A 15,212-nucleotide genomic window follows, 5' to 3' on the forward strand; every position below is an offset into this window, starting at 1 on the left:
TTTGTAATTACACAGTTGGCACTTCCCTTACACATAACCATATCCTTAAACTTACCCAACACCACCACACCTGTCCCTAACTCTACCCATATGCCACCTCAATATCAGCAAAATATTTGTATTTTATTTAACCTATTTTTTGATGTAAGTACATAGTACTTAAGGCCACCTAATATAAAGTGGGGCCAAAATTCGTATCATACAATTGTTTTAATTGAATTTGTGTGAACTATATAAATATTTATACAGGATATATATTATATATATATATATATATATATATATATATACACACATATATATATCCTTTATAAATCTTTGTATAGTTATGGTGGGAATCGGCACCTCACTATCTGGAAAATAATCGAATTGCAATTTTAAATTATCGAATATTAAATCACAATTGCAATATTGAAAAAAATAAATAAATAATTGCAATTAGATTAGATCTTTGTAGAGTGCCTCTGACCAATAAATCGCAATAAGCTTTGCACTTTGTTACTTCTCATATGAAACAAAGTCTCAGATTTCAAATTCTCTCAATTTTATTACAAACATTTTGGCACTCTTTATTGGGGCGAAAAACCAATGTAGCAGCCTCTGATCAAGTGAAGAGCAGCAGCACGAAGTGCATGTGAATTGATCATCTCTTCCGCTTCACTACTGGTTATAGGACGGCATAAACATGAATGAACATTAGAAGGTATGTTGAAAGATAAAGTAAAACTTATTGAAATATGTATCATGTCTCATTTAATTGATCAATCAGTGTTTCAATCACCAAAAGGTATGAGTAAAACACCTTGGAAACAAATTTAAATTCAGACTGTTAAATTTGTGTCGATGCTAGGGCTGGGCAATAAAATGATAATGTTAATTTTCGCAAAATAATTTTCCTTGATAAACCGATAACAACAGTTTGATAAATTCTCAATATAATGCTAACGCGCTATGCATAATGCTGCGCATGCATTTTGCAGACCGGGCTTCTGGGTGCCGCATGCGGTGTTATTTACAGTCACAATGGCTGACAGGCTTGGAGGATCGGAGTGAAGTGGAGCCTGAAAAATGGGCAATAGTGAAAAAAATTCAGCGCTCACGACCAGCTCGGAGAACAGAGATATCATTGACGAGAGTTTACTCAACTTCAGTGGTTTGGAGCTATTTTGGCTATCCGACATAAAACAGAGCGGCAAATCTACATTAGCCTAATATCAGTTCACGCACAGGCTTATCACCTTGATAATTGTACTGGGTGGTCTTCATTAGGTTTGGCATGTTGACCAGAAAGATTTTTTTTAAAATTATTATTATATTTTTGTTTATTGACAAACATTACCTTTTAAACACTTTGCATTTGGAGTCAGCAGAGCCAAATGTTAGATCATTTAAGTTCTAGATTTTACTATGTATATTTATAGTATATATTCTATTTATATTAATAATATTCTACTCTACTAATATTGCTTTTATTAGTAATAAATAAATCTACCTCAGTTTTAATAAATTGTTAACCTGTTTGGGAAGCGTTTGCCATGTTTTGACAATAAAGGATAGTTTAAAACAACTGTCTGTTTTCTACATCTTTCACGTAGGTTTTTCTTTATGGCTTTAACTTTGTCCGCTGCTCAACATACAACATAATCTATCTATCTATAATGCTTATGAGACCTGATCAAATACATCATAAAAAAGAAAGGAACAGGTGCATTAGAGCTACAATTTGCATCAAACTACACATCACAATTAATGAGATTATTACCGTTTTTGCTTTAGACCCACTGACCATCGTCAAGACCTTGTAAGTAGTAATAGTGCGTCCAGTGGATTAGATAAGGGATAATCCATAGCAAAAACATTCAATGCACAGCTAGCCGTGGATTATCCTGTTTATACCATGGTTATTTATTCTGTTCATCTCTCTCTCTATTAACAACAAAGCTGTGAATTGAATTACTTGACAATAGCGATTCTCTCTGTAGTTTATGCATAATCTGGATGGGCAGGAGTTATGATCATGTACCATTATTGACAGATCTAGAATGAGCGCTCTCTGACTCATAACATGCCATCCTGAAGAAAACAGACACACAGTACATTTCAAGCTCTTCAGAGCACATAATTCAGTGGACAATGAATATAAATCACATTTTCTATAAAGAAATATGAAGTAAACGTGAGAATAAATCAATATTTCTTTAACTGTACACACATTTCAACTGAATAGCTCATAATTAAAGCCATGTAAATGGTAGCAGACACAAATGAATGTGTATGTGTCACATCGGGTGGTAGATTTGTGTCACTTAATCACGCAGAATGAAAGGCCCTTTATTTCGTGCTGCTTTCTCAAAATTCAAAAAGAAGTGTGTAGACCAGGCCGACTAGCAGTATATGTTTACATTTTCTACTCAACCTGCACTTGGCAGTAACAATACAAACTTGTTTCTGCAGCGACTTTAAGAATGTTTTCTACAAGTCCGTCAAGTTTTTGCTTGAAATGGATTTGTTTTTAACACAAAAACTTTTTTTGTTGTTGCCATCCATACTTGTTAAATATGATCGGATTCCAATCGGATCCAGATTGACAGTCTGAACTTATTGTTTTGTGCATGCATGTTTGTCGGCCTGTGCTGTGATTATGCACCTCGGCTGCTTTGAGATCTCGGTTGCGCTCCTGTGCTCGGCCCTTTAGTTCAGCACACTGTGGCTGCAGCTGCTGCATCCGCTCCGTCACGCCCTCCAACTGATCCTGCAACTGTTGGAATATCCTGTTGGCCTCCTGAACTTTCCCCTATAAACAAACAAAACCCAAAATAGACACTGCACATTACTGTGAATAAAACATAATTAGATTTTCATTAAGCATAATTTGCTTCACAATGAAAGAACTACTATAGCTGCTGGTTGTGCACAACTCAACAGAGCTCTGTAACAATAGCAGAACGCTTTGAGGCTGGAGCCCAGGGTTGCTAAAAGATGACAGTATGAAAGAAACTGGAATATCAATGAGGTTGCATTCCTAATGTACTGTGCCCAAGAGCAAATTTTGGCAGCAATGTCCCTGTAAATGGCCTACTGTTACAAATGGTCTCTACTCTATGCTATTATGAAAAATAAATGCATGTTACAGCAGCATTAATAACTTCAGCTATTTTTTGTCGTTTGGGTTTCTGAGTGTTTCTCATTGTTATCAAAACACAATAAGAATAAGGAAATGATGGTCTGCCAAATCTGATTGTGATCTTTAAATGTTATGTGAAGGGGGGAAAAAAACTAAACAGAAGTCACGTTATTGTGTTTAAAAATGTGCAGCTCATCAGAAAAATGTACATGTGGTCTCTTTAGAGGCTTTGTGTCAACAAATTGATCTTATTGTTAAACCTATATGGGGAAAAAAGGCAAAACCAAGTTGTTTTAATCTGATTAGGTGGCATTAAATCTTTGAATCTCGTTGTGCAATTACTTCAATTCAATTTGGTAACACTTTATTTTAAGGTGGCCTTGATACAGTGCAATAATACAAATTAAAATTAAAAACGATATATCTTATTAGATGTTTGTTTTATTCCGAAACAGGGACTTTTTGTTACATGTCGCAATTTCTTCTTGGTTTGTTTCGCTTTCACAAGGCAACCTTTCAAAGCTTACCAAAATCTGTTCATGCAAGTCACATGCGAGAACAAACATGCTGTTATTGGTTAGTTTCCTCTGCATCATTCATCCTGATGATTGAAAAGTTCATTGTGGCTTTATTTGTAACTGTCAAGACACGCAAACGATATATGAATGTATCCATCATTCCCACTGTTAGATTACATTCATATTAATACTGAAGCAAATTCAAACACTCTCTCTCTGGATCTCCCAACTGTTTAGAGGTTAACTGTATCAAGAAGCAAACAAACACTATACTTATATTATAATGCAGCTAGAGCAAGAAACAAGGCTTCATCAGGAAAGCATTCTCGCACAGAAACGGAATTCCACAACATTTTAAGATAAGGTGTTCTTTTGGTTTTCAACTGTGATAACTGTGCTTACTCATAGCATCAGACACTATACTACTATACTGTTTCTTGTTATGAATTATAATTAGATTTGGTTCGTTGGGTCGGATTGCTTTCACACCTTTCAAACTGTCCCAGTTTGTTTCTAATGTGGAAAGGCGGTCTCGGAGCGATTGTTTAGGTGCAGATCAGAGCGTGATTGGCGTGTTCACATATGCCTAAACCAACCAAACCAAACCAAAGGAGAAATGTACCAGGTTCCAAAACAAATGCTCAGGTGTGAAAGCACCCTTAGTCACTTGTGTAGTGCAGGCTATACGCAGGTATATGGCGTATACCTACTTCTTCATCAGTCAGCATTGCGTATACCCACTTTTAAATCCCCTCTGATGCACATCATTCAGCAATGTTAAATAAATACACAGATATTAAATAAATGTATACATACATATTAAATAAACCTACTGTACTTTAAAAAAAATACTTACATTTACTATTGGTTTAGTAATTTGCTAATTTTCTTTTTTTTCCTTTTATATAGCCTAAAGAAAAACTCATTTCATTTTAAATTTCTCATATTAGCCTATGCTCATATTGCCCACCTGCACACACCAGCTGATATACAATGTAGTCTTGATTTGGGTGGTCACTTTGGATGGTCACAACTTTAATCATATAAAATGTAATTTTAAAACCGCAAAATTGTGGCCAGTGAAAATTCTGAGTGGCTAAGTAACTTTGGAAAAACCACTAGGCACTAGTGTTGCACAATATACCTGTACTAGAAAAGTATTGCGATACCCTGCTATTACAGACTGTACGATATGGACTTTTATTAGTACCGGTACTTTAAGGAGGACAGCATTAATATGAGCTGTATTTCTTAATTTGCATGGATGTGTGACAGCAGGTGTCAGGACATGTGTGCTGAGCTCTGCTTCCACCTTTCACTAAAATTTGGAAGTAGATGAGTTAAATATATACAAAGAAAGCAAAAGAAATATGCACGCATGAGAAGAAAAAGCGCGACGCGGGACATGCTCGTGCAGCCAGACTCTGACCTGAAGCGTGCAGACACACACACACACGCCTTTAAGACAGCATGCGATCGCCATTCAGTTTTTTCGCGGATTTTTGTTTGAGTTTGAATGGTTAAAAATATGTAAAAATGCACAGTCTGGCGAGTATTCAGGTAAACAGTCGGATATGTCTTAAGTGAATGTATACAGTTGAGTTAATGAGAGCCGTGCAGGTCTTAAGCCAGACCTAATATTCTTTGTGATTAATGCTAATCAAACAATGAAACATAGAAAACCACCACATGCTTGGCTAAATAACTAAAATATATTTATTACGAATTAATGTATAGTTAAATTATAGTGAAAGACTAAGTAAGCAGTTTTATATTTGATCATTTATTTTCTTTCTTGACTTGCTACTGTTAAATAGACCTAATGTAGCTGAAAAATAAAGCACAGTTTGTGTCATATTGTTTGTAGTTAAGCATTTTTTGCTTATTTTTAAAAACAAAGATAGGCTATAATTAAAAATCTATATTATAATTATAAAATGACATTTAAAAAATATTAAATTACTCGTATCATGACTTAAGATTTTGGTCATCCCAACCTGTTGAGAAGTGAAAGATTAGTGAATGATAAGATGATTGATAATGTGGTCTCTGTAAGGATGTTCACACTGGGATGTAGTTATTATAGCAATAAAAGGAGAGAATGGTCAAAAACCAGCGCAGGAACATGCTGGCCAAGGGAATTTTCTAGTAAAAAAATAATACAATTAATAATAAGCTCTGTTGTCATATTATCTTGTTTTTGTGCTTTTTTTTTTTTTACTGTGGTATTGATTTAGTATCGTATCGAGGTATTTTAGTCTGATATCATATCGAAGTCATAACTTTGGTATCTTAACAACACTACAAGGCACAATGGTTGGTGAGCAAAAAAGTGAATGTCAAATCCTGTATATAAATATATATGTAATATATTTTTGAATTCTTTGATAGATGATTAATCTTTGACACCATGCTTCTTTAGTACATCTTATATTAATGAATTAGGCCTGTGTAGGACCAGAAATTATTGCATATTGCAACTTAAACTTATAATGTTGGCACACTCAGGCCTACACTATCTGTTGCAAATGACAAAGTAAACAAAGTTCACAAAATAAACTACTGGCAGAGATTACTTGCAAGGTGAGAAAATAGTTGTTTGACAGGTTTGAAAACTCCTGGAATAAGGAATAGTCAAAAAGTATAATTAATTAGTTGTCTCTATTATCTGTAGGCCAGTATTGATTGCAAAATCTGCACCTTCTGTGACTAATATTAATTTCAAAGTAATCCTTTCGCCGTGAATTCAAGCAGAAAAAGTTAAGAGACAATGTGCAAATACTAGAGGGTCATTCTCGGGTGAACGAGTGGTGTGCTGAATAAGGGACAGGGCTACATACGGCCTATATGTCTGGCAAGAACAAACTTCCACATTTGAATGGGAATAACTAACCAAATAATTTTGTACTATTTGGCCTTTTCTTTCTCACTGCTATTTTATCAAACTTTTTATTTTTATTTTGTGTAAACGTGTATGTCTGAAATGTAATATTACCAATGCGTTTTACCTTGCCAATAAAGCCACTTGATGCTGAATCTGTATAGCTGAATAATGTATTTCAGATAAAAACCCGACCCTAAAATTGTGAGTGATGCCTATAAACGTCATTCTCATTCTGGCCAAAACCGCCTACTTAGACAGGAAAAGCTGAAATCTGGACCAGACTGTATCCTGTAGTCCAATGTCTAGCTATAACAACACTAGAGGATACTGGACCACAGGAACTGTAGATAATATTCAATTACCTCCCACTCTTCCACCTTCTGGTCATATTTGCTGGTGGATTTATCTTCAGCTGCGATTCGTTCTCTCATGGGGTTCACTTCCTGCTCCACCTCTGTCACCTGATGTACACAGACATACATTTCAGAATTAGATGACAATGACAACAAAAGACACTCACAATCTTCAGTTATATTTATTTCAACTTTATCTAGTGTAATGTTGCTGTTTAAGCATGAAAAAGGTCTGCAAAGCCACTCCAAAGGGGAACTATACTCTATATTAGTAACTGTTTCTAAACTCCCTGTAATGCCTCCATTTTAGTCTTAGTTTTAGTCTTCTATGAAAAAACATGGCACTATATCCCTTATTTAAACTGCTCAAGCCATACCAAAATAAAGTCAGACAAGACCTGGCTGAGTTGCATTAGTAGCATGTTGAAACTAAATATGGACATTTTTTCTTAAAAAAACCGCACCACTTTGTTTCAGAAGGCCTTTAATAACACCCTGGATTACTTTTATGATGGATGGTCTAAGGGAAATCTAAAGTACTATTCACTCCCATTATAAAGGCTAAAAGGAGGAAGTCATCTACAGTACACCTAGGATGGCTTGAGGGTGAGTTAATAATGGGATCATTTTAAATGTTATGTGAACTAACCCTTTAATAGTACAAAAACTAATGTTACAAATACAATACTATTAATAAATTGATCCAATTTGGTTCGGAATTTGGAATTGCTGGAATTTTTATTTGATCCATGCAGTAAGAGCTCATGCTGTGCTGGCATTGTTTCCTGACCAGAGCCCAGGCCATCTGATTCTTCAGCTCATCCAACTTCTGCTGCATTTCATCAAGTGAAGCCAGGTTTTTATAGCGCTCTTCTTTCTCGTGGTACTTTCTCTTTAGTTCTTGCAGAGTCTGCGTGAGAGGAAAGGGTGTGTCAGAAAAGAACATGTAAAACTATGCAGTCTTCAAGAACAACTAGTTCAATCCATATCACATGTTTCCAAAGCGATCCACCCAAGATACAGAAAGGTGTGATTATTTTAGCACTCACCTCTCTGTGTTTCTCCACTGTATTCTGGGTCATTGTCTTGGTCTTCATGATGTAGCTGTAATCTTCCTTCATCTGATCAAGCTGAGTGGCTTTCATGAAAAACTATTAAAAAAAGAGCAATACACATGGCAAGTTTGCATTTGTCTTGCATTTGTAAATGCACAATTACAAACAAAGATTAAGACTCACTTTGTATTTGTCCCCCTCTCCTTTGGAGTGGAGAAAGTGTTTGCTCATTTCCTGAGTTAGGATAGAGACTGGATTGTCCACCTGAGTATAGAAGAACCAAACAGATGAACCAAACCGGATTACTTAAATAATTTTGTGAGAAAGCATTTTAAACACTGTGAAGATTTTTAACAATACCTGGATGTTAAAGTGATCCAAAATGTAGATAAGTTCTTCCTTTTTGGATGACACTAGGTGACCTAAGTATAAAGAGAGGCAAGTCAAATGAAATAGTCTGACTTTTGTGCTTTTGTGTGTCAAATAATCTGACTTTTGTGCATGTAGTAGAAACTAAGCAAATCAGGCAGATGCAACCATGGTTGCGTGACATGCCTTTGCCCTCAAAACCCATGAAGTGATAAAATAAATATGAACCAGACTACAACAAATATAGGTTTGAAAGAATATTGACATGGTTTGTACCAACCACAGTATGTTTTCTGTGTTTAATGAGCTTAAAGCCATTAAATTTGGTATGACTGACAATTTAGGTGTTGCATTGGTATGCATGTTCTTTATATATTCAATCTAAAACAAAACCTGTGGAGGACCACAGATGCCACATATGTTGTGCATATGTGCACATCTGACTCGACTGGCTGTCGATTACACATAAGGAAAAAATTAGATCCTGGCTTTAATTATGAGCGCTTCAGCAAATCTTCACTTGCCTTTGCACGACAGCAGAAGTGAAAAGTTCAGGACTCCATTTAAAAAAAAAAAAAAAAAAATAGTTGTGATTTTTCTGATAAAAACAAAACAAAAAGACAACTACGCTTCTTTAAATATACAATGAAAAAAGCTTCAGGTTTGCAGGTGTTTGTTTGTAGGGCTGCACAATCTAAACTATAAAATAAGAACTTTTCTATTAATAGTAGTAAATAAAAAATATGAAAAATATATTTTACTGTAAAAAATAAAAATAAAAGAGTATTAAAGTATTAGTTCACATCAAAACGAAAATCTCCTGATATTTTACTCACCCCCATCTCATCCAAGGTGTTCATGTCTTTCTTCCGTCAAAAAAAAAAAGTTTTTGAGGAAAACATTCCATTGCATTGATTTAGACCTTCAATATTTTGGTTGTTATGGAAGTTAATCAATGTAATGAAAAATCCTGGAATGTTTTCCCCCAAAAACGTATTTTATTTTCAACTGAAGGAAGAAAGACATGAACATCTAGGATGAGATGGGGGTGAGTAAAATATCAGGAGATTTTCATTTTGAACTAATCCTATAAAGAAAAAAATAATATATATATAGGCCCTGTCCACACGAACACGGGTATTTTCAAAACCACAGCTTTTTCTACGCCGTTTGGCTGTTCGTCCACACGCAAACGCTGTATCCGGTTACTAAAACCGGACTTTTTTGAAAACTCCGGCCAGGGTGAAGATTTTTAGAAACTCCGGTTACAGCGTTGTCGTGTAGATGGTGAAACCGGAGATTTCGGTTTTTTAAATTGGAGTGAGCGCCGTTCTCTCCTTTGTTTGACGTCAGATTTTCCACATCTCCTTTTGATTTACGTGAGTCGATTCTATGCGGTGGACTCCACTAACAGCATATCCCAGAGATGTTCAGTTATTTCATTGTATTGCAGAACAAAGGCGCCAGAATGCAATAATACAAAATAGTAAAGCAAGTGTGTGAAGCTATTACAGTCCACTTCGACCCTGCACCTGTGTATACAGTTACCTGTCACTGAGTCCAAAGTAAAGGAACTTGTAGAAGGGTTTCACTTGAGCCCATGGCATCCCTCAGTCAGTACAGCATCGGTGCAGTGAATGGGACCCATGTGGAAATCAGGCAGCCAATCATAGCGTAGTTTTGCGTTCTCATGTGGACAGATTTTTTTTTAAAACCGTGCTTGTGTGGACGCGATTGTTTTTTAAAACGGAGGAGGAAAAACTCTGGTAATAAAAATACCCGTGTACGTGTGGACTAGGCCATAATCATATTCTTAAAAAAATTTATATATATATATATATATATATATATATATATATATATATATATATAATTTTTTTTTTTTTTTTTTTTTTTTTTTTTTTTACAAATGTACAAATGCAAAATCACAACACAAATATGTATGGGTGGTCTAAATGTCTTCATTTCAAATGTTAAACTATCAAGCTTTTTCTTTGGTAGAAACCAGAAGCTACAAAAACATCTTCTTTGATGACAACAGCTGGTTTACTGGAAGTGCTCCTCATTACAAGGCTGAACTTACTCTGTTGACATGTTTTTGGAATCAGCATACCGTGAGTAAGCAAGGTTTGGGTAAAAGGTAGCCTAGAAATCTAGGGCCCTAGCGGCAGCAAATCTAATCTGCCCGCGAGTGTCGTCTAGCAACTCTCAATACCCTTCTGAGCTATAAACGCCAAACTCTTGTTGGGCCAATCACATCATGTATAGAGTCGGTGGGCGGGCCATAATGACGACGGCCGAGTTGCATTTGCGTGCTTCTAGTTAACACAGAAACTGGCGAACGGCGGTCTTTCGAATCAGCTTTGACCGCGACTCTGGAAAACTTGGAGTTAAGCTATTCTCAGAGAAAAGAATGACACTGAAGTCATTCTTAAAAAGGGAAGATGTGTTCGGAGTTTTGTCGACCGGATACGCTGTCCTATCGCGTGCAGAGGGAGTTTGAAAGACAACCGTTTATCCCGCCCCTCGGATTGAGCCCTGTCAATGGTAGGTTTCCAGACCAAACATCTTGATGTGGGTCTGGCTTGTCAGGCTAGGTTAAAGGTGCACTATGCAACTTTCAGTCCACTGGAGGGCGCCTATTCTAAACAAAGGCGTAGTTTGATGACGCCAAGTTTGAGCGCAGCATCTTGGGACATGTGGTCTTCACCTCAGCCGGTGGAAAATCGGACTCGGGCAGAAATCACGTTCATGCATGCGGTTATTAACGTTACTGTAATGTAAAGCAGAGCAGGACCGAGTGTTATGGAGCTGAGCACGGACGCTAGGGCTGCACGATTAATCGAAATCGAACCACAATCGCGATTTGGCTTGTGTGCGATTATGAAAGCTCAAAGGCTGCGATTTTAATGAAATAAATAAATGCCCAGTGTGTTAGCGAAGAGCGGCTCTGTGATAAACGCTGCTCTGTCTGAAAGACCGAGAGTCGCTTATAACGAGCGTTTGAAAAAGCAACACAAGTCAAACATCTTCACAAACTAGTGAAGCGTTCATAAACCTGTTCAACAAAAGACAACGTTTAATAACATGCTTTACCTCACTTTATATCGTCAGTCGAGTGTTTGTGAGCTGATGTGGCTTCTCATCACAGAGTGAGGCAGACGAGGCGTTATTTTATAGTACTCTATAACGTTACAGTGATGAAGTCTATGTCAATCAGCACTGCATTATAGTACACTTTATTATTATGAAAATACCCTTGACGGCTTGAAGGACTCAAATACACCATATTTTGCTGCAGTCGTGTTTATTGTCGTCATGTTTAATCAAAGCGTCTCTATCTTCTGTTTACAGCGTTAGCTTCACATCAGGAATTTCCTGAAAACTAACGTCAATTACTTCTCTGAGGCAAATGTATCGTTTTCCGCTCGAGGGCGACCTCTGGCTTTCAGTATGAATTAAAAACTTTTGAGTAATAAATAATACGATAATAATAGTTTATACATTTTAAAACTTCATAAACTTAAACAATTATACATTTATAGGACAATCCATGTTTTTCTTCAATGTACAGGAGTTTTTTTTCTTCTCCACAGTGGATGCACACGAGGTTCATATTTCATATTAAAGACATAGACTTTGATATCACAGATAAACAACACCGATTTTTATAATAATATATATATCTTTTATTTTTTATTTTTCAAAAAACTCTTTAGCTTAGACCTTTCTAATTTGTTTTAGTCTGCATATTAATAGGTAACCCAGCAGTTTTTTTTTTGTAAAATCCATTTTCTGTAAAATATTACTAAAATAATCATCTGTAAAAATACAAGTATTATATTGTTATATTTATTTTGACATACTCTATTTTTTATTTTTTATTATGAAAATGTTATTGTAATGGTAATATTTCTTTTTTGTAAAAATATTTAGCAGTAATAATAATCATAATAATAATTATTAGTATTAATATATAAACACAAAATGTTATATACACACACTTTTAAGTATTTTTATTTTAAATAACAATAATCGCATTTTAAATCGCAATCGCAATTTTACCCATAATAATCGCAATTATATATTTTCCCCAAATCGTGCAGCCCTAACGGCAGCTTGAGTGATTGTTACACAAACACATGGAAAGCAGCTCTGTTTACCATATTAGGAACAGTTAAGTGTGTTTAAAATGATGTTATGACGTTACTCTGTGCGTTCAGTGCGCGCTGCTGTGACATGTTCACACAGCTAAGAGAAAAGCGCTTCTGCAGAATAAAACTGAGGGTAACGCAGATATGATGCAATTGACAGGCAACTCGCTCAAACGCTATGCCGAAACGTCCTGGTTTTTTAGTTAAAATAGCAATTTTCTCACAAATATTTGGAAACATTTGGGATGTTATAAGTACTCAACTGAACAAAATATATAACACTGGCCTAGTGGTTTTTGGATATTTTACTGCAAAAATACTACATATTGCACCTTTAATCAACCGAGAGTTCAGAGTATATGTGACGGCAAGTTAACCTTATTTTCTGGAATACAAAAATGTAGCTTCTGTAAGCTTTTATGTCAAGAAAAGTCTAGCCGTCCTTTCAAAAAGGCCATTTATTTCATAACATTTGTAATTGTAAAGAGTAGTTTTTCCATCCAATAAATTTAATTTATAACATACAGATTAAGGGGCGGTAATATTATATTTAAATCTTCCTACGACACAAGGGGAGAGACACCTGAGTGGCTTGTTTTTTTTCACATGCTTGCAGAAAAAGGCTTACCAATTTTGACATGTTACTGGATTTTCCTTTTTCATGCTTTCAGGGTTGGTAGATGCACCAGTACCCAATTATAGCACTTAAAGGCCATATTGCAGGTTAAATTTATATATAATATATGCAAAATTAATATATAACCTTGTATGAAAATACCATAGGAGTTGTTTGCCAGGCTCTGCGTTGGCTCAGTGCAGAGTAGGTTGGTATTCAGTATGAGTCTGTGTATTTTCGCTAGTTTAAATTTCAATTCATCATTGTCATAGAAAATAATTGTGCCAGCATGTCAGGACATTGAGTTCACAGGTTACCAAAAACAAACAAACAAGAGAAGTCCTGTCTCTTCACCTCTACAAAATGCCACGTTTTGTGCAGGTGAAGAGACGGGACTTCACTTCTGCATCTGCTTCGAAACATGCTGTGGGTGTGTATAGTGTTCACTTTAGACCTGAAGATTATAATCCCGGCGATATGATTTAGTTTAACACTGCAATACTCGGATGAAAAAGGATGATAAGGAAAAGGATGATATTAAATGAATTAACATCCACACGTGATGCTTTGTCGTTGTTTTTACATGAATCATTTTCAACATCGATGAATACAAAGTATAAACATTAAAGGGGGGGTGAAACACTCAGTTTCAGTCAGTGTCATGTCAATCTTGAGTACCTATAGAGTAGCATTGCATCCTGCATATCTCCGAAAAGTCTTTATTTTTTTAATAATTATATAAGAAAGATGCGGTGTTCCGAGTCTTTCCGAAAAAAGCCGAGCGGGTGGGGGCGTGTCGTGTGAGCGGAGCTAAATAATGACGTGTGCAGCAGCGCGCTGTGTGTTGAGTCGAGTCCGTCATCCCTAACAGCGGGAAAAAAACTTTATTCAAAATAAAAATATGGCTTTTAATCAGATACAGCCATACATCTATGATCCGGAATCAGACCCAGAGGCTGCAGTTGAACAGGAGCAGCAGCAAAAACGACTAGAGCAGGACGTCTGTATGTGGTAAGTTACAAGTTATACACTAACTATATAATATGCTTAGCGGCTTGTGTTATTTACATATTTATACTTGAATTATATCGTCGTATTTTTGTCTTTGAAGGTGTACATGTGGGAAGTGCAGTTGTGCACGTGTGTTTGTGTGTTTACGCGTGGTTTGTGTAGACAGTAAGCGGACTAAAAAAACACAGACATTTGAAGCAGTCTCACTCACCCTTCTAACGTTGGGACTGCTCCATCCTTCAGCATTAGGCGATTGGGAAAATGCGGCGTCGAGCTGGGCCTTGTTTATGAAACAGTCGGCACCGAAATGCAGCGAACAGATATAAACATTCGCGCAACTCAGTTGCTGATCCGGAAAAGCAAATTACATCCACTGTTGCCTTAACGCGGGGTTTTGGAGAATCTGTGCAGGACTGTCTTGGTCTGGCAACCAAAAACGCACTTTTTTGGTGACATTATGTGCTATGTGTAATTGTCACCTGTCCAGCATCCTACAAACCAGCGCTTTGATGGGCGTAGGCTGTTGCTTTCGCTCTCTCCCTCGCTCTCTCTCACGCGCTTCCGGTAGAATTGTCCGTAAGGCCCATACAAGGAAATTCCGCCCCCATTAACGTCAATGGGGACGCATGATCTCAAAAAACTTGCCGAAACTTATGACTAACCGGAAGTAGTATTTTTGACAAAGAAATACTCCCATCAAACGTCCACCTTAACTTTTGAAACTTTGTCTATGTTTAGTATGGGATTCCAAGTCTTTAACAGTGTAAAAAGATCAGTATGCATGAAACAGCATTTCACCCCCCCTTTAAATGCATACAGTCTCACACTTTTCAAAAAGGTTTGACATAATATTCTGTACAGTATTGTGATCTGAGCACAGTGTTCATATCGTTAGCTAGCGTATATAACATTATATCATTAGCTAAAACTGGTCTCTCACAGAGACACTTGTCCTGTTCTACACTGTTTCTCCTCACACAACAGTTTGTGTCCTCCAATCATTGATCTGTCCAATTCTGGCCTGTCCCTAATTGTGTGCAATAATTGTATGACTGTGATCTGCCATATGAGTATTAATAAACATTCATAATTTCCTCAGCACCCAAACTGTCATTGCGATCCTTTGTT

General features: G+C 36.4%; 1 protein-coding gene across 1 annotated transcript in view; it reads right to left on the reverse strand.

Moving 5' to 3' along the window:
• Positions 1-15,212, reverse strand: part of si:dkey-119f1.1 (Structural maintenance of chromosomes protein 6-like) — a 35,810-nt gene that overhangs the window by 14,071 nt on the left and 6,527 nt on the right. The window contains exons 6-11 of the mRNA XM_067454239.1: positions 8,295-8,356; positions 8,118-8,198; positions 7,929-8,030; positions 7,670-7,789; positions 6,889-6,987; positions 2,648-2,794 (exon numbers count right to left, since the gene is read on the reverse strand). Coding sequence (XP_067310340.1) covers positions 2,648-2,794; positions 6,889-6,987; positions 7,670-7,789; positions 7,929-8,030; positions 8,118-8,198; positions 8,295-8,356 — 611 coding nt within the window. The remainder of the gene's footprint in view (positions 1-2,647; positions 2,795-6,888; positions 6,988-7,669; positions 7,790-7,928; positions 8,031-8,117; positions 8,199-8,294; positions 8,357-15,212) is intronic.

Source organism: Pseudorasbora parva, chromosome 9 (genome assembly GCF_024679245.1).
Source record: "Pseudorasbora parva isolate DD20220531a chromosome 9, ASM2467924v1, whole genome shotgun sequence".
Classification (NCBI taxonomy): Eukaryota; Metazoa; Chordata; class Actinopteri; order Cypriniformes; family Gobionidae; genus Pseudorasbora; species Pseudorasbora parva.